At 42.5% G+C, this 20,284-nt stretch overlaps 1 protein-coding gene across 1 annotated transcript; it reads left to right on the top strand.

The window, feature by feature from the left end:
* The first annotated feature begins 299 nt into the window (after positions 1 to 299).
* RLF (RLF zinc finger) lies at positions 300 to 19,987 on the top strand. The gene is made up of 8 exons (XM_026702408.2): positions 300 to 510; positions 8,974 to 9,128; positions 9,958 to 10,039; positions 10,643 to 10,775; positions 12,049 to 12,251; positions 12,723 to 12,859; positions 13,589 to 13,730; positions 14,882 to 19,987. Exons 1-8 carry the CDS (start codon positions 355 to 357, stop codon positions 19,538 to 19,540), a joined length of 5,667 nt encoding a protein of 1,888 aa, XP_026558193.2. The 5' UTR covers positions 300 to 354; the 3' UTR covers positions 19,541 to 19,987.
* The last annotated feature ends 297 nt before the right edge of the window (positions 19,988 to 20,284 follow it).

Below are 20,284 nucleotides of genomic sequence, written 5' to 3'. Positions count from 1 at the left end.
TAAAAAAAACCAACCCACAAACATTAAAACAAATTAAAAAATAAAATAAAACGGTGGATCGCATTAGACCCTTTTGCTGCAGCCCCACGGCCCAGGCTTCCCGAACCATCGCCCTGAAGCAGGAGCCCCGCCCCGCCGCTCCAAGGAAAGGGAACGCCCCGCGCGATGTGTTTACGTCACGGTTTCGAGAGCGAGCAGCGGCCAATGAGACCTACCCGCTGGCGGGTTCCCGATGGGCGGGGCCCGAGGAGGGCGGGGCCGGCTGAAAGTCACGTGACGCGTCCCCGCCGATGTGGTCAGCGACTGGAGGGGGTCACGTGATCCGTTGCCTACGCGCAGTGGGGCCGGGTGCAGATGGCGGACGCCGAGGTTGACGCGGCCCTGCCGCCGGAGATGCAGCGGCTGGCCGCTGGCCTCCGCTCCCGGCTGGGGCAGTTGCAGGCGGAGCTGCGCGAGCAGGAGGCGGCGGGGGCGGCCTCTTCCAGCGCCTATTGCCGAGGGTTCTGTCAGGTAAGCCTGGGAGGGGGTGGGGAGGAAAAGGACGTTCCCGGGCGGGCCTTGAGGTGTGTGTGGAGTGGCTGCGAGGGCGGGAGAACCTCGGTACCCCTCGGTGGGGGGCAGCGGGGGCTGTGCGGAGGGCGAAGGTGGCAGCCCGCCGTTGCCTGGCGTTGGGAGGCGGGGCTGGGAGACCGCGGAGAGATCGCCCGCCGCCGCCGCTTCCCTTGGCCGTTGCCGTTCGCGGGTTGGGGTGGGAATCCCCTTCTCTGCCTCCTCCTCTTGCGGGGGGGGCTCCCTTCGGGTTTACCCCCACCCCACCCCACCCCGCTCTCCCAACGGGTCCATCCCGGATCCGCCTACTTTCGGTTGCAGAGCAGGAGCCACCCCGATATCTTGAAGAAGGGTCCAATATTGGGTGAAAATCAGCTTCCCCCGCCGGGGTGGGGTCTCCCTCTCGCCCACCCGGCCCAGCTTGCCCCCCTCCCAATGCCGCCCCCGCCCCCCTGCAAGCCGACCGCAGCGGGAACTGACGGGGTAGCGCCGCGCGGGCAGGGTGGGCGCAAAACGCCGGTTTGAAACTGCCCGCATGTAATTGCGCGCTTGGCTTCCCAGAAAGCGGAAAAGGTCCCCGGGGCGGAGGATAGTCGCCGAGCGAAGTGGGCTCGGACCTTAATATAGGTCCTTCCTGCCCTCGATTTCGGGGGCAGCTTCCCTGCTGTTGGACTGATTGATTAATTGATTGATTGATGCATGGTTCATGGAGGCAGGAAGATAAATAAATGGAGGTTGGTCAAGAGAATATAAGCAGCTCAAGAGTTCACAGTTCCAACTGTCCTTGGTGTTTTCTTAAGCCAGGGCTCCAAAATTTGGCAACTTTAAGACTCCTGGACTTCAACTCCCAGCTGGCTGGAGAATGGGGGTGGGGTGGGGGGTTGAAATCCACGAGTCTTAAAGTTGCCAAGTTTGGAGACCCCTGTCTTAAGCCATGGTGTAGTTTGCATGCAGACATTTCATTACCCAACTGGGTAACAGCATCAGTGCGCTGACAGTTAACAAGCTACACATGAATGGGTAACGAAAACGTCTGCAAGCAAACCACCAAGCTCAGAGAGCCCCCGGGACTTCCAAGTGTGGTCTGTTGGTTTTGCTCAGGAATGATGAAGGAATAGGTTGGGTGACTTGGAGTACAGGTAAACTTCGACTTACAAGAGTTCGTTTAGTGACTGTTTGAAGTTACAACAGCACTACAAAATGTGACTTATGACTGTTTTTCACTCTTAACGGCCGTTATGGCATCCCCATGATCAAACTTCACACACATGGCATCGGACTCATATTTATGACAGTTGCAGTGTCCCAGGGGGGTCACATGATCACCTTTTGTGACCTTACAAGCAAAGTCAGTAGGCAAGCCAGATTCACACAACAACTGTTGTTACTTCCTTAACATCTGCATTGATTTATTTAGCAGCTGTGGCAGGAAAGGTCGTAAAATGGAGCAAAATCTACTTAACTGTCTCACTTAACAACAGAAATTTTGGACTCAATTGTGGTCATAAGTCGAGGACTACTTGTATCCGTAGTTGTTTCAGTTTTGCTTTTGAGGTCTGTGTCCTCGCCTCCATGGCAACCTTCTTAGAGAACTTTTCCAATTCTTGAATTGAGTACAAGGGGAAAACTTGAAGGATACTTGAATCCAATCTCCATGTAAGGGAACCTGTGATTTATTTTCTTTCTGTACTTGCCCTGTTTCATATGGAGCAAAATTCTATCGACTTTGGGCTGCTTTAGGAGTTATCTGTAGTCTCTCCAGAACTGAAAAAATATGTTGGAATCCTGCCTTTGGGAGTTAGATAGATACTTGTTTGTGGTATCCCTGAACTGAGATATCTTCTTCAAGCAAATTTAATGGATAATTACTTTGGGTTCTTTTAAATTTGACATGATTACTGTGCATTTTTAAAAATGAATGCTGCAAGTGTATTAGAGAGCAGTTGGCTTAATTTATGTTTGTTATGGATGCTTTGTGTTTTAATCGGGGCTTTTTACGATTTTGGTTTGTGTTTTTAAGCTTTGGAAACATTGTTGACTAGCAGTTGGCACTTATAAGAAACAAAGTAGTTTTAGTGGGATAATAATGGAATCTGGGTTCAGTTTGTCAATGATTTGGAAACTAATCTTTGTACAATATTCTTCTGGAAGTTATAATTTTTAATAAGAATAAATGGGTTTGCATTCCTTTCTTCATGCTAATTTTGGTAGTCCAGGTGTGGTCTATAGCGGGGGTCGCCAACCTTTTGGACCTCAGGGGCCACCAAACTCATAATTTTAAATCCTGGGACCATTAATATGAATTTTCACTGATGGTAGCTTGCTGACGGTGAGAGAGAGAGAAAGATCTAATCTAACCTCTCTCTCTCTCTCTCTCTTACACACACACACACAAACACACAGAGGCAGGGGTGGGATTCAAATTTTTTAACCAGTTCTGGGGGAGCTAATGTGTGGGTGTGGCTTGGTAGTCATGTGACTGGCTGAGCATGGCTTGTATGTAAATATTATAAATATTTATGTAAATATTGTTTTTTTAATTAAAAAACAACAACTTTTACCCAAATTCAGGGAAAGCAGGTAGGCAGATTGAGCTGCTCATAGAATCACAGATTTACTCAGAGATCTATCTTTCTGCCATCGGCTACCTGGGTCTGCACTGAATAATAGAAGCTTCAGTCCTAAGAAAGGTCCAACTCTGCTTAACAGAGCCAAAGATCTAAAGATTAGCTAGAAAGCAAGAAATCCAATGATTTCCTGCTTTCTAGCTAATCTAAATCTCCCGGCACAGCAGAATAGCTGATGGTCGGGAAAAAGAAAAATAGCAACTTAGCAGGCAAGTTTGCCAGGTAAGGAGTGAGTGGGCAGGGAGGGTGCCCGCAAGCCATGTGGGCGGGCAGCCTTGTGTTCCCACGCAACCTGGATGAATTGCTTTGGGGGTGCTCTGGGGGTGACATTTCTGTGCGGACCACCAAAATTTTCTCGCAGACCACTAGTGGGCCTCGGCTCACCGGTTGGTGACCACTGGTCTGTAGGTCTAATGGAAAAATAGTGTGATGCTGAAAATGTGAACAGTTTATGTGTGTAAAAAATATAAACAAATGTTACTTGGTTGCTGAATAATTTCAAAGTCAATGCCTACTTAGCTTGGATTACTTGACCAGCTTCTTCTAGCTTGTAAACTTTTTCAGATAACTGGATTTACCTTAACTGACTGGTATTTACAAGAGAAGGTTAAGGCTAGAAAGGATTGGAGGGGGAAAGGTTCTTATATTAATATGTGTGAGTTTTCTGTGAAAAACTTTATTGGACTAGAGACTAATAGAGATGTGATGACACTGAAATTGCTGACCTTTTAGAGAAGTTTACAAATAGTATCTCTTATTCTGTAGTATCAAGAAAGTCCACCTGCTCCCATTAGCTTTGAGTAAAATTAGGAGCTTGTTAAGGATTTCTAGTTGAGTTTTAAAATCTGCTGTTTTTATTAGCAACATATAGAATAACTATTTTACATAGATATTTAAAATGCAGCAGGAACATCTAGAATATAATAACCTATTTATACGAAAGACCAAGGTTTCCCAATGGATCCTACAAGTTCAGTTTGGCTGCTTATTTGTTAATAAAGTTTCACGCATGCAAATTCATTGGAGAAGTCAGTGATGCTAAGAATGGTTAATGGGTCAAGAAGAAGGGGCAGCCAAGAACTTGATGGCTTGATACCGTCACAGCTGATAGAAAGATAAACATCCAGCAACTGAAAGAAGCTGTGATTGAGAAGGTAACATGGAGAGCATTTGGCTATAAAGTTATCAAAAGTCAGACGACTGAATGGTTAAAACTACTATATTTGTAAGATTATCTGCTAAAAGGAAAGAAACTTAAACTTCTGGATGCATAGGAACAGGTAGTAAGAGAGATGAAATTGAAAGTTGGGAAAGACAGCTCCCAATGGTTATGTTCAGGTAATATACCAAGCCAGATCAATTATAAACTAATTGTTGCCTTTAAATGGAATTCTAAGTCTGATTTATTTTAAAATTGATTGACTTTTATGGTGAAACATTAACCTAATCCCTTCCATTAGATTCTGATTCAAAATATTGTCCAAGTAGTTGACTCAGCTAGGTTAAGCACAATGTTCAATGTGGTTATCACCTGAATTCTTTACATTTGCAATTCTGACAAGTATTTTGAATATCATTAATATTTATTTTATTAACAGATCACCTGCTTATTATTTATATAACTACTTGTTATTATTTATATGGCTCTATCTAGTCCAAAGAGATTAATCTTAAAATGGATAGAAGGAAGGAAGTGAAAGATAAAAAATAGAAGAATTTATGACTGTTCCACTTACATTTACTTATGCTTATTTACTGTTTTGTAGAGGTTATTCTAAAGGCTTTACAACTTGGAATATGATTCATTCTTGTTGTATGGATCTTATTTCATATTTGCATGGATCCTACATGGATGCCTGTGTTTGCCCAGATTCTTTCCTGAATCTCCTTTGTGTCCAGGAAAAGCCAGAACACAGTCAATAAATTCAAGATGTTTCTAGATTTGGGGTTGACCATTAGCTGTTCACAAGAGCTATAATTTAAACCTAGGAGTCTGCTAAAGTGAAAGACACGGGTTTATCCTCCAGTTCTGCAGGAGGAGGAGAGAAAAGGAAAGCTAGAAAATTCCTTTCTACTTGTGTATATACAGTTGTGTGGTGGGAGTCAATGTAATTTGCTTTACCAGACCTATGAGACTCTGGCATTATCAAGATCTGTAGGGAGACTGGGAAAGGGCACACTGCAAAGATGAAGAGCTTTAGAACAGAACTTTGCAAGTTTATATTTGATTCTGTATGTTGACAGAGAGGTTTAGTAAGTAATTTCTGGACAAATGTTGTAAAATGAACTTCTGTTTTCACTAGCTTCCTAACATTTTAATTTTTTTTCTCTGTTTTGGGGGAAGACATTGACCTACAAAGCATCCTAGCATAGTTACAAATAAATGAAATAGATTTCTAATTTAAAATAAGTTGATTGAATTGGGTTGGCTTATGGAAGTGTTGGTGTTGTGTCCATAATTCAGAATGGGTCACCAGCCTTTTGGACCTCAGGGATCACCAAATTCATAATTTTAAATCCCGCGGACTACAGACACTGGGAAAATCCCCCAAAAAGTCTGCAGGAAAATTCCCCAGCCCGCTTTCCTACCGATGGATTACTCTTTATTTGGGATCGTAGGATATCGTCTCCAGCTCCGTCTCAGGGATAGAGAGGGAGAGAGAGACTTTTGGCTTCATGCAAGGAAAGCAGCAGAAGTCTTTCTTTCCCTCCCCCAAATTCCACCAGAAATGAGTCTTTGTGAGACTTGTCGTAGTGGCACAGCCTCTTGGAGCAGGATGCCTTGCTGGGTCCCAAAGACTCATTTCTGGTGGAGTTTCGGGGAGAGAAAGACGTTTGCTGCTTTCCTTGCAGAAAGCAGAAGAAGAAAGCGGAAAGAAGCAGCCCAGTGGCCAGGCGAGACATGTGGGGTGAGTGGGGCAAATTCCCCCCCTCTGTCCTTTCCCCCCTCCCCTCACTACTTCATGTTGTTCACAATGCAGGTGACGCAAGCCTTGTGTCCACGCGAGCTATATGGGTGGTGCAGCCTTGTGTTCCTGTGCAGCCTGGATTAATTGCTTTTGGGGTGACATTTCTCTGTGAACCACCAAAATTTTCTCGTGGACCACCGAGATTTGCTCGTGGCGGCCACTGATTCAGAAGACAAACTCTTTTGGCTGTCTTTGGAATGCAGATTAGATGTAACATTCCCCTTGTGTGATAAGTGCGTTGTACAGCTACTTTTTTAAAACATAAGTTTAGATTTTTGCCTCTTACACAATAGAGCAATGCCTGTTAGATTTATAGAGGAGAATATGGCAGGTGCCTCATATAGCCGGATTCTCTGTTCCCATTTATAATAATATTACCTCTCAAATGGCTTGGTGAAGTTCGAGCTATGCTGTTTTTTTGTGGAGCATACTGTTTGTTTCTCTGGATTCAACATAAGTTGGTATTTCAACCATGAGATTGGGTTTCTTCGGCCATTATATTTCTCGCTTTTATGCACTTCAGCTATTTCTACATATTCTAGCTTTGACATTTGAGAATTCATGGAAAAGTGCTTTGGTTTAAAAAGGCAGGAAAAGGGCAAACGTGAGCACCTCTCTTTACCTAAGCTTCATTTAACTTATCCTTCCAGCTAATCTAGCGAAGAATTCAACTATTAAATTAAGTATCCAAAAGAAATTGCAGTAACTTCTACAATCTATGTTTATTGTGGTGAAAGGCACTATATTATGTGCAGCTTCAGTTTTCCCAGATGGCTTGACATACCTGGAAATTCCTGAATTTTCCAAACTCATTACATTATAGTCTTTGGGCAAATATAATCATTCTTGGATCCATGATCTGAAGTAGCTACTTCAGATGAATTTCAGGTGTCTATGCTTTTGGGGTTTTGACCACAGATTCTTATTAACATTGTGACTGTTTTTCACTTCTGACTGGTTTACTGTTTGCACAAGTGACTTAAGGAAAATGAAGTCCCAGATCCCTTTACTACAGCAAACTGGCATTTTAAAGAATTGTACATATATTCCCAGGGCAGGGGACAACAAATAAAGCATGCCATTTAAATTCTGTTTACAGAACATGCTTACAAAGAACAACTTAGCCGTATTGCTTTCCAAGGTTTGATGGATTCGTGTAGAGTGTGGCAAATATACTGATGTATCTTGCAGAGTAATGTAAGAATTAGCAGAACATAAGTAGGACATATTTGAGCAGTCAAAGCTACATAGAAAGGCTCATTAATGCTTTCCATTCATAAGGCAGCTGTAATCTGGTGTGCAATTCCACCACCCTGTTTTTGCGTTGAATTCATGAAGGCTTATTCCTCCTCTTAGGCAGAACTGAGGCAATAATGTAAGTCATGGGAGTAGCAGAACTTGTATTCTTGTTTGGAAGGTACTTCAAAACATGATTTTCTTAGGTGATACAATCTGAAATGGAAGTGGAAATCCAGCCAACAAAACAAAGAGCGTTTATATTTCTCCTCTTCCTACTCAGTTGTGTTATTGTGAAAACAGCTCACATGAAAAAATCAAGACTTAAACACTGGCATCTTCAGGTTTTGTTTGGTTGTGACAGTTTCCAACATAATCATGATTTTGGTTAAAGTTTTAGTAAAAAGGACTAAAGTTGGATTTTGAGCAAGCTGTAAAGGCCTTCTTTGCACAAAATACTAAATCGTAATTAATGAATTCACACGTTGTACAAAGCCAAAACCAAGCTGTTTAGCATGGTATGCCAACCAGCCATAGATGTGATCATTTAAAACATTTAAATACTGTTGATTAAATATATGTTGGTTTAAAGCAACCATGTTACTGGGAAGAATTTGGACTAAGGTTTCTATATATATTCTGTATTTCTTTCACTATTGTTTTAGCCTAGTGATACTGTTGAAATAAGATATGGATTATTGTTTTTAAGCAAGGAAAAACTCTTCAAGAAATTTGATCCCGGATTTCTCATATCACATTTAGATTACAAATTTGAGTTCACGCATCTCCCTGGTGTGTACTGCGGTTTGTTTGTTTTTGGCTTATTGTGATTTGTGCAATCTAGCCATGGCAGGTTATTCCATATGCTGTAGATAAGAGATACGGTTTGTGAAGTGCACTAGTATGTTGGGAAGAAACATTGTTTATTTTGTGTCAGCAGATGTGACTGTACATATGAAATATATATTTTAAGTAAGCTAAAACCATTTCTGAACACAAGTTGTAATGTTATAGTCACGTTACATACCTTACCATCAGTGGTTCTGTGGGTGTGGCAGGGGAAGGATACTGTAAAATCTCCATTCCCTCCCCATTCCTGGGGAAGATTACTGTAAAATCCCTATTCCTTCCCCATCCCACTAACCTGCTTTCCAGCTCCGTTCTCCTGTGCAGGGCAACCAACGAAGACCCAGCCGATCAGCTGGAACTCGGGAGACAGAGAAGAGATGGGGGCGGGGCCAGTCAGAGGTGGGATTTGCTGGTTCTCTGAACCACTCAGAATTTCCGCTTCTGGTTCTCCAGAACTGGTCAGAACCTACTGAATACCACCTCTGATTACTATGGATTCAGAAAGTAGATCCCGTGATTCCAGTAGTCTACAAAGAAAGATTTTCTAATTCATAAGCTGTTTCTTCCTCCGCATGGCTCTTTCAAGAGTTTTTTTCTCCTTTTTTTGGGGGGGGCTTTTAAAACAACTCAAAATGTATAATTCCCTCAGTGTGTTACTATAGAATCCAGTATTGCTTGGCAGCCAGAATTTCAGAATTTCCAGCTGATAATCAAAATCCTTTTCTGATCTGTTTTTGTTTTAGACTCTGCTACAGTATGCTGGCAATCAGGGTACTTCGGAGCAAGTTTTGCCTTTTTTGGAAGTATATCGAGTTGCCATTCAGAGTTTTGCCAGTGCCCGACCTTACTTGACTACAGAATGTGAAGATGTTCTTCTGGTACTTGGCAGGCTAGTATTGTACGTTTGGTTCCAGGCATTCTGTTTTAATTGAAATTTTGCTCTGTGGTAAAATCTTTTCTTCTCTTCTTATATGTACCTGTGGCCTATTTTATTTCTAGACAGTCTGGCACCCTCCAACTGTTCTGGCCCCAACGGGGTATCTGTTGTAGGAATTGTAGTCCAAAACATCTGAAAAGGCACCAAATTACATATTCTCTGTGGAATAAAAAACTTTGAATGGTGTCCATGGGATCCTAAGAACCATAAGAGGAGTTTTGGAAAGTCATAATCAGGAGGGTGGGTTTTTTTTGTTTTTGTTTTTAAAGAACCCTACACTGATGTTAATATAGAAGAATAGTTACCAAGAATCTTGATTTCCCCCCCTCATTACGGGTATGTGGCTGTGTATTAACAGCAGTTATGCTGAAACCTCAAATTAATGGCACTCACCATTGTTGGACTTTTCATGCAACAGGCCAGATTTTCACAGTGATTTACATCATGCAATAATGCCATCGCACAAATGATGTTGTTACACAAATGTAGCAGGTTGTGAAGTGTCATCCTTTAGTACTGAATAGGTATTTGTGAATAAAGAACATGACTTCCCACAATTAGTCTAATAGATTAGTTTAATACACTAATTGTGGGGAGGCATGTTCTTTATTCACAATTATTAAAACAAAGCTTCAGTGTGTTTGACTCTATTTTTGCTAAGTAAAAGGTCCTCGAATTCTTAGCTTGCTTGTGTATCTTTTTGGCTTGGAGTGACGAAAAAGCAAAGTACAAAATGATTCAACAACAACAGTTGCCACTTCCTGTCTTTTTAACAACCTGCTTATTTCAGGAGCTGCTTTGAACAACTGCTGTCTGTGCCTGAAAATGAAGAGCTGTCTGAATCATTATTAAGATTGTGTCAGTCCATACAGGCAAGTATATTGACTGTTTTATCTGCAAAAAACATTATTTCAGCATGTGTTGTTTATGAGTAGAGAGTCTTAATGTCTGTGTATCATTATTTGAATGATATCAAGGCCTGGTTAGCATATTTGGATGAAACCACAGCTTGTTTAATCCTCATTAATTGAATGAACCAGGGTAAGTAAGGCCTGTATGATTCCGTAAGCTATGAACTGTGGTTTAGAAAGTAAACAGATCACCTGCTAAACCAAAACCAAGCTGACTACTTTGTATTAAGCAAAGCATGTGAATCCAGCCTAAGCATATAATCTTTGTGTTTATTAATTCAGAGATAAAATCCAAGGACACATTTTTTGTTGTATTAATTTGCTCCTGTCCTGCAGTATCCTCTGTCTTTGTTCAGTTGATAAAAGAAATAGAGGATGGGTGGGCACAGAATACAGATACAGGACACAATGTGCAACCTTCCAAAACATACAGATCGGCAGTGTAAAAATGCATGTAACGTGCTTGTACATTTTTCCCTTTTAAAATTCAAATTGAGATGACACAAACAGCAATGATTCCAAGTTAAACATAACAATTTAAAAGGTTTTTTTTTCCCCTTGTAGGACTCCCATAATGCTTTACTTGAGTTTGGAGATAATAGCCTTGAAATTCTAGCTGATATCTCAAAAGAAGGTGTGTGGAAGAATCCAGTTCTTTTAAAGATCCTTTCACAGCAGCCAGTGGAAGCAGAAGAAAGTAAGTTGTTCAGCTACAATTTTGAGCATTCGTGTTAATTTGCTGCCACTCAAGTGTGAACTAAATCTGTCTCAGTGGATTTCGTTTTATTTTACCTCCGAGGAACCAAGCAAGAAGATAGGTGTTGAAAAACTGCTATGTGTAATAAGCACAGTGATTCTCAACCTTTTCTTCACCACAGGCCCCTTTTGTGGACAGGGACCCCAAAGACTTAACTCAAGAGTTAAATCATAACACTTCTTCAAGCCTTCGCGGACCCCACATGATGACAAGGGTCTGCAGGGCACAGGTTGAGAACTACTGTAATAACAAATGTATTTATACATTTATAGCTGAGCTGAGCTGAGCTGTCATTTTAAGTCTCTTAACTTATCCACCATTTTTATTTAGATTGGACCTTCCTCTATTGTAGCAAAAGAAGCCTCCTTTTTTAAAAAAAGTTCTGGTAATCGTTTCACCTTTCCAAAGCATTTTTAAACGTCTGCAAAATGTCAAATATTAGTTCTTGAGCAACTACAATATTCTGATTGTTTTTCTGTTAGTGGTTATTGCAAATTAGCCACCGCCTTTATTTACTTTTAAAATTATTATTAAAATAAGTTATATCGAAAACAGATAATCCACATTGTCTTGCATTTCATTTACTTGTGGTGGCAGAGATGGAGAGAACTCCTCTAAGGTCCTTGTGTTAGACAGTGACTAGATGCCATGGGGTAGTTTCTTTTGCAACTTTCCAGAAAAATCGCTGCGGAGTTGATCCACCATTCTGCCCCAATGTAGAGGCTAGTCTAGATACGGGAACTTTGACTTTTCAGAAAAGAACAGAAGAATGGGGAATGGGGAAGGCATCTGAAATGCACCCAGGGAGACTAATGTGGCCCCTGTGCAATAATTATACATTTGGTGATTGCAAAGCTATGGGATTTGGGTCATGTAGCTTTGAAACATGTGGCATCATGGTTTATTCTGTTGGCTCAAAGATTGCTCAGTTGAAAGAAAGGATAGCAAGATGTATGAGCAAGTTTGTAGAAGAAATTTGGTGGATCATGCAGCCTCACACCAGTGCCACAAATATTTGAGATGCATTTGTCTACTTGCAGAAAAAAAAGACATGCTGTGAACCATTTTTCTAGTGAATTTTATAATAAACTGAAAGTATTGTGTGGGACATTCAGGAATTTTTAGAGAACAGTTGCTGTCAAGTTCTTTCCCTTGAACTTCTAAGTCTTCATATTAAACTAGTACTTAATAACATTTTATCATCTTTTTCTAGTGAATCAATTGATTAAACGTGAAGGGTTGGCATTTCTGCAAATGAGAATAAAACATTTGATGAAGACAAGCCGCCTTCCTCAAGCCGCTTCCTTGTCCAAATTGTGTAAAGAATCTGCAGAAATTCCAGATGTCTCTCCTTTTCTTCAGTCCTATATCACATGCTTGTGCTCCATGCCTCCAAATGAAGAGTCCATCAAAGAGGTAAATGGCCAATCCCTATATATTGTTACTCTTAAAACAACTGATATTAATTTTAGTATCTGAACTAACACAATCAAATTTGGAAACAGATCGCAGGGTTGGCTCTCATCTCAGCAGGGGCTAAACCCTCTTTCTACTCTGCAGAAGATTTGAGGAGACAGGTGATTCCCTTGTGTGAGATAGCCCTGTGCTATTTCTCTTTGTCCTTCTCAGAAATAAAATAAAATGTACCTTCTTGTTTGGCATCGGAAGCCTCAACTTTGGCAGTGCTGTTTAAGCTACTGCATGTAGGAATCCACATTAAATTATTCTTCTTGTGATTATTCATAATGGACTTTAAACATGTTACCAAATGAAAACTTAGCATTAGAACAGAATGCAGTGGTTGTCCTGGTGGGCTTATCTTGTTTAGCAAGAAAAGAGGTTTTGTTTTAAATTACTTATGTAATTTTTTTCCTCTTTTTCATAAAGATTTCAAAAGTGGATTGCAAAGAGGTCCTAGATATGATATGCAATTTGGAAGCTGAAGGCCAAGACAGCACTGCTTTTATTCTCTGTACAACATATTTCACTCAGCAGCTTCAAGCAGCAAGCGTATACTGCTCTTGGTAAGTGGCCTGTCCAAGAATTGGCTTTCAGAATTTCCCATCCTGACCAAAACAGCTTCTTAAATTTTCTAATTCAACAGCTGACAAAAATACACTATGGTGGATTCTGATCTGTTGATGAGAAGCATTAAAATAAAAGAGAAACCAAGTATTTTAAAATGTTAAAAGTCTGCTATATTTGCTGCTATAAATCAATAAGTAATAGTGTGTTGATAACAAAAGCCATGTCCTACTCCACATGGTAAAATTAGCTGTATGCCACAGGTCCTTTTCTTGCAACTTATTCTACCTGCATCATTAAAATTCAAGAACAATTTTTCTAGGTTGTTTTAAGTATAAATAAGAAGTGGATGAAATGTGTTAAATCCTTGATTGCTGTATCATTCTGGGTTTTTACTTAAACACAAAAGACACGTATGTTTTTGGGTCCTCAACATCAGTATGTGCACTCTACATCCTTGGATATTCAGTTTATTCTAAAATAACCTGTGGCTCCCATTAAAAGAAAGTGAAATTGATTTAGACGGTAATGTTGACTTAGATGTTGACTAGAATCCTATTTCCTAAGTTTGGCACTACATAAATGTGTTGGCCTATATTTTCTCATCATGTTTTGTCTGGGGTTGGTTGGCAATTGTGGAAGTTGTGTAAATGTTTTACATTCCCTCTAATTCCTTGTGTCGTGTCCCGCCCCCCCCACTCCCCCCACCCCACCCCAAACTTATGCAGGGAACTAACTCTGTTTTGGAGCAAATTACAAAGAAGAATTGACCCATCCTTAGATTCCTTTCTGGAGCGATGTCGGCAATTTGGCATTATTGCCAGAACATTGCAACACTTGTTCTTCCTCATAAGAGTCATACAAGCTGAAGTACGTATCCTTTTGCGGTTTATTAACATCTGCTGTTTGGTTTTGTGGAGAGTGAAAATGTATCACATAATGGAGACTGTATGTAGTAATTATTAAAAATATATGTAAGGTACTTGGAGGTGCATTCTTGCCTTGACTTCAGAAAGCAGGGTAATTGATTGTACTTTAGTATGGATAGATTCCATAGACTGAAGATTCCACTGGCAGGTTGTATATTTATATAACTCATGTAAGATTACATATATTTTTGCCACTTCAAATTATAACTTGCTGCCTTCTAGCTTGCACATCTTTCATTTCTATTCTCGCTCAACCTGCGACTCTAAAAGTTTTCTTTACTCTTGCTAGCTGAGGTTCCCTCTGCTTCAGGTTGCCTTTCAGGGAGTCCTTGCAGGGTAGAGTTTCCTATCTTTCAAGGCCTCTTTATCCTAGTCTGCAAATGACAGTGGATCACAATAAATTTTAGCCCAGTCCCTGCAGCTTTCTGCTCTGTTTATGTTGCTCTTCTGGTGATTTTTCACAGTGTTTCTGTCTGAAAAGATAAGAGAAATAATTCAACAACATAAAAGCCTAGAGCTGAAACAGGAAGTGGTAAAGCAATTGCAGAGAAATTGGGAGACTCTTCTTGTTTTTCATCAGAAGAGAATCTAGAATTAGATGTCTGGCCACTAGCATCTCTGGCCAATTTCAAACTTAACAGCTGAGTCCTCTACAGATTTAAGTGCCCACTTCCTGAGTATACTTAATTCCCAAGAAAGCTAAAATCCATAAAAAAAATTAGCTTTAGGTTAATAAGTGATGCTTTGACCTGCAGCTTTTCAAAAACAACAACAACAACAACCCTCTATTCAGTTTGGGAGAACTTCCTTGTTTGTTTCAAAGCCGGAATAAATTCAGAGCATTCTATTTTTCCTCTTAGGGTTTGACTTTCATTTCACTCATGACCTCTCACTCCGGAGCAGGTTTATTTATTCCTCATGGTACTTTAAGAATGGCTTTATTGTTGGATATTGAATGTTGCAGTTTAAAAAAAAAAAGATTAATCTTCTCCAACTGAGAAGCTGTCATGCCCTCCAAAAGTATTCAGAGAAAATTCAGAGATAAAACAAGTCATTGATTTGTCTGTTGTTGTTTTTTTTTCATTTTCCTAGGCAGAAGAAGCTGGCCTTGCTGTATCCATCTTGCTGTGTGTGAGAGCTCTGCAGCTCCGGTCCAGCGAAAAAGACGATATGAAGAGCTCTGTTTGCAAAACAATTGCATGTTTGCTGCCAGAAGACCTTGAGGTCAGAAGGGCATGCCAGCTCACCGAATACTTACTGGAGCCAAGCGAAGAAGGATACAGTCTACTGGAAGAATTGTATGTACAACCAGATCAGAAATTTGATGAAGAAAATGCACCAGTTCCAAACTCACTCCGTTGTGAGCTTCTGTTAGCTCTGAAGGCTTACTGGCCCTTCGATCCAGAATTTTGGGACTGGAAAACCTTAAAGCGGCATTGCCTCAAATTGTTGGGGAAAGAAGTTTCAGAGTCAGAAGACGACCTGAGTGGCAATGAGATGTTGTCCCTCAACGAAACTGAGCTGTTAGATAGTCTCCCCAGCGACTGTGAAGAAAGTAGGGAAGAGAATAGTTTTGAAAGCCGCTATTTAAATCGGCCCAAAGAGAGAGTAAGAATCAAAAAGCCAATTGGCTCCTCGGAGAGATACCAGAGGTGGCTTCAGTACAAGTTCTTTTGCGTCATTTGCAAACGGGAGTGTATCGAAGCTCGAATCCTCCACCATTCTAAGATGCACATGGAAGACGGCATTTTTACATGCCCGGTATGTACCAAAAAGTTTAAGCGGAAGGACATCTTTGTGACCCATGTGATGGAGCATGTGAAAATGCCACCCAGTAGAAAATGCCGGGCTGAGAAGAAATTGCTGTTGAAAAAACGGAGGCTGGCCCAGAGCAACCTCTCCAGGATGGCTTCTGCAGCCCACCCTTTCAAAATCATCCGTTGTGAAAAACCCAGAAGTGACCTACAGGACTATGTAACGTTTAGCAAGCTAGAAAGCTGTCACCTGCAAGACCGAGACCTGTACCCCTGCCCGGGCACGGATTGCTCCAGAGTCTTCAAGCAGTTCAAGTACTTAAGTGTTCACCTAAAAGCTGAACACCAAAACAACGATGAGAACGCAATGCACTACTTGGACATGAAAAACCGGCGTGAGAAGTGCGCCTACTGCCGGCGGCATTTCATGTCTGCCTTCCACCTACAGGAGCATGAACAAGTCCACAGTGGCCCTCTGCCCTACATGTGTGTCTCTGTAGGCTGTTACGCTCGGTTTGGCTCTGTGAACGAGCTGCTCAATCACAAGCATCAGCATGACGACCTGCGTTACAAGTGCGAACTGAACGGCTGCAACATCGTTTTCAGCGACTTGGGGCAGCTGTACCATCACGAAGCCCAGCATTTCCGGGACGCCTCTTACACCTGCAATTTCCACGGTTGTAAGAAGTTCTACTATTCTAAAACGGAATTAACAAATCACCTCTCCGTGCATATGTCGAACGGCGAAGTGGAGGAGGCGTCCCTTAAGCAGGAAGGTAACGTTTCTCAGGACGGGCTCGCCTGCCGCCTGGATTCGGAGGCATTAGAAAACAAAGAATCTTCTGATCAGCAGGGAAACCTTAGTTTGCCTTCTGGATCTACCAAGAGAGAAGACATGCTAGGCATGAAACAGGAGCCCCTTTCTGATGGAGAAGAGGGTGGCCAAAATAACGGCAGTTTGGAAAGTCGCGCTTCATGCCTGGCCAATGAGAATCAGGTGACCTCAGTGACTGACGCCGTGGATCAGGGCCAGGCCTTTTCAAGGGCTGCGCTACCTCAGGAGAAAGCTTGCCTTCCCTCCAACCTGAAAGAGCGCTACTCTAACGTGGCCGTCTACTTTGACGGGAAAAAGTTCACCTGTGGCTTTGAAGGCTGCGGATCAACGTACAAAAATTCCAAGGGGATGCAGAAACATCTACGAAGGGCTCATCCCTACCATTTCAAACCAAGAAGGAAAGATAGAGATATCAGTCAGCTGGAAAGCCCTGCAGGAGAGATTAGCTCAGACTCTCAGGACGTTGTAGATTTTAGCGATGTCTATAAAAGCAGAAACTATCTTAAGGAAGAACTGTGCCCTTCTTCCCCAGAAAGCTCGTTCTGCGTACATTCAAAAATGTCAAATACCGAAGACAGCATGTTGGAACTTCTCCTGGGCTTGAAGCACTTAAGTTTAAATAATTCTAGCGGTCATACTCCTTCCAGATTGTTGCAGTCCTATTCCTCCAAGTGCCCCAACTCTGAAGACGAATCTACCTCTGACCATTTCCCCGAAGAACAGAGAGGCAAGCTCCCAACCCAGTATCTTACCCAGTTGGCTGCCAAGCCATTTTTCTGCGAGCGTCAAGGCTGCACATGTGAATTTGTGACCAGAGAGGCATTGCTGACCCATTATGTTAAAAAACATAATTATTCAAAAGAGATGGTGCTTCAGCTGAACATGTTCCAACATCGCTACTCCCCTTTCAAATGTCATATTTGCCAAAGATCCTTTACAAGAAAAACGCATCTTAGGGTTCATTACAGGAACAAGCATAAGCTTGGCAACATGACTGTCAGCCAGAAGCTGTTTGCAAACGAAAGCTTTGAGGATATGAATGAATCTGCCGAGGATAGGCTGAACAGCACTGAAGATTCAATGTCTGCTTTCTACACCAGCACAGATGGAGAACTCGACAACAAAATGAAACTTAGTGGGGATCAACACTGTCATTCCCAGAAGGAGGACTTCAGTTCCGAAACCGACTTGGAATCGAGCGAAGAGGCAGAAAGCTGCATCCCTGGAAAGCAAGCTAAATTATCATCGCTGGACAGCCATCGAAACGAACTGGAAGCCAACGAAGGGAGGGGAAGTAAAAGAACCGTTGCCAAAGGGAATTTATGCTACATTTTGCATAAGTACCACAAACCGTTCCACTGCATCCACCGGAACTGCAACTCTGCATTCACCAATCAGAAAGGGCTGATCCGCCACTACAGGACTGTGCACCGGTATAACAAAGAGCAGCTCTGCCTTGAAAAAGACAAAGAAAGAACCAAGAGGGAACTTGCCAAATGTAAAAAACTCTTTGTTTGCAAACACAAGGCCTGCAGCAAGCGTTTCCTGTGTTCTAAATCGCTTGCCAAGCATTGCGTGGACTACCATGCCTTTGATCACGAAGGTGATTCCAAAGTGCTTTCTGAAACTGTCAGGTTTCCTTGTCATCACCCTCACTGTCCGGCTGCGTTTTATTCTTTCCACAAGTTAAAGCACCACCTGATGGAAGAGCACGAAAAGGAGGAGGACCTGAGCAAAGGCATTGAGATCCACTGTGACCTGAACGGCTGCAACAGAGTGTTCACAACTTATAGCAGCTATTCGCAGCATGTGTATTTTCGGCACAGCAATTATGACGGTGTCTTGCAAGGAGCCAAAGAAAAGGAGAGCCACCTTGAAGATGAAGAGGAGCAAAGGTGCTTAAAGTATCGGTGCCTCAGGCAAGAGGGGAGTGGGAAGAAGAGGCAGAGCGGCGAAAAAGGGGAAAGGGGGGGCAGCCGAAATAAAGGAAAGCAGTTGTATGCCTTCAGAACAAGGGTGGAAGCCCTGCAGATGTGCAGAGACAATTGCAACCAAACGCAGTACCCTTGCATGGTTCGGGGATGCCCCTCTGTGGTCAAACTGGAAAGCAGCATCGTGAGGCACTATAAGCGCACCCATCAGATGGCGGGTGCGTATATAGAGCAGCAGTACGATGAGCTTGTTCTGTGTGTCGACTGTGGCACAGCACTGACTGACCTCTACATGGAAGCAAATTTGGAGCCAGAGGGCAACTCCGACTTCAAACAAGATGTCACAGGGCACCTTGCAAGTGAGCATCCAAGGGAGAGGCATCTTCCGAACTCCAGTTGTGATGAGAAGGGCAGCCAACGGGATCGTTATTCTGAAGGGGAGGAGTCCCGGGAGGCGGATGTCCTTGTGTATTCAGGCACTTTAAAACAGATCCACCACCCCAAAACCAGGTGTTCGGAAGACTGTGATCGAGTGGGGTCATCTCAACAGTCCGAGGCTGGCAATATCCTGAGAAATCATGGACAAGAGAACGCCTCTTACTGTGCAAAATCGAGCCTGCTGTTGCCCGGAGAAAAAGAGGCCAGTGCCTGGCAGTCCTCCTCACGGGAGGTGACAAAAAAGCTTCCGTTTCCTGCTCCGAAAGAGAAAGCCCAGAAGCCCTTTGATCTGAAGTCTTTCAAGCCCATGGGCTTTGAATCTTCATTTTTGAAGTTCATTCAGGAAAGCCAGCAGCGAGAAGAGGAGGAGGAAGATGGCGATGATGATGATGATGATGAGCTCCTTGAAAATCAGTGGGCGCCAGTTGGACCCTACAGAACGGGCGGTGCGATCGAGAAGGCTAAAGACTCCAAACGGGACGTGTCGCAGGGCAGGGGCTTGTATGCGAATGTCCCCCCTGCAGCCATGTCCAAGAAAAACAGTGGTGCCAAAGCTCATGGGCAGCTGAGAGGAATGCAGCCCCTCTTATCCACGGACTCTCCGTCCCTCCCTTCTCTGGAGAACCTGAGGGCCATTTTGGGCAAGGCATTGACAGGCTGTGGGGACCACGCCTTAAAACAGCTTCATTACTTGCGGCCAGTTGTTGTCCTCGAAAGATCTAAATTTTCCCCCTCCCTCATAGACTTTTTTCCAACAAAAAAAACAGATCACCTTTGTGTGGGAAGTTCATAAATAGTTGTGTTTATTTAAAAAAAGAAGGAAGGAAGGAAAGAAGGAAGAGAAGAATGAAAAAGAGGCTGGGGAAATGCTAAATCTGATTCCATGCACATGTTGTTGAGGTTAGATTAGACTGTTCAGTTCCATGAATGTATGACATCTGTCTACAGTATTGGCTAATATAGCTCCCCGACTAAATTAAGAGAGAGAACTGACACTTTGGTGCTAATTAACAGAATATCAAAAAGGGGGAGGGGGCTTCCTCTCACAGATTAAATGTGCATGATTGTATATGGAACAAGTACTTGGGGGTACCAAGGTGGGGTGGGAGTGGGTGGGGAGAGATGGTGATCTTACTTGACTTGAATGTGCACCTCAGGGTGCTTTGTGTAACATATTGTACACTACAGCATCTTATATTTTTTGAGTTATGAGTTTCAATAAAAGGAATTTTTTCACCCATTTTGGTTGACTACAACCACCTGTTGGCAGCCTAAGCACCTTTGAATTGAGTGTAGTGAGAAGCAATTCTGTAGAGTGTGTTTTAATACTGAAGGGAGGAAACTCAATCATGGTGGGATAATCTTGCAGAAAAAAGAACATGTTGGGGAACTAGTGAAATTAAATGTAAGGAAGTTTGTATAAGATACGTCAAGAAGGAACTGAGCAGCTCGCTAAAGATATGAATGTTACCATGACAAAACTAGAAGCCAACTCCCATTATAGGGAGCCTGGTCCATAAGAAAATCCAAATATAAG

Source organism: Pseudonaja textilis, chromosome 10 (assembly GCF_049901715.1).
Source record: "Pseudonaja textilis isolate UNSWEBS1 chromosome 10, rPseTex1.2, whole genome shotgun sequence".
Lineage (NCBI taxonomy): Eukaryota > Metazoa > Chordata > Lepidosauria > Squamata > Elapidae > Pseudonaja > Pseudonaja textilis.
Note: the sequence above shows the minus strand (reverse complement) of the source record. Positions and strands in the feature narration are given on the sequence as shown.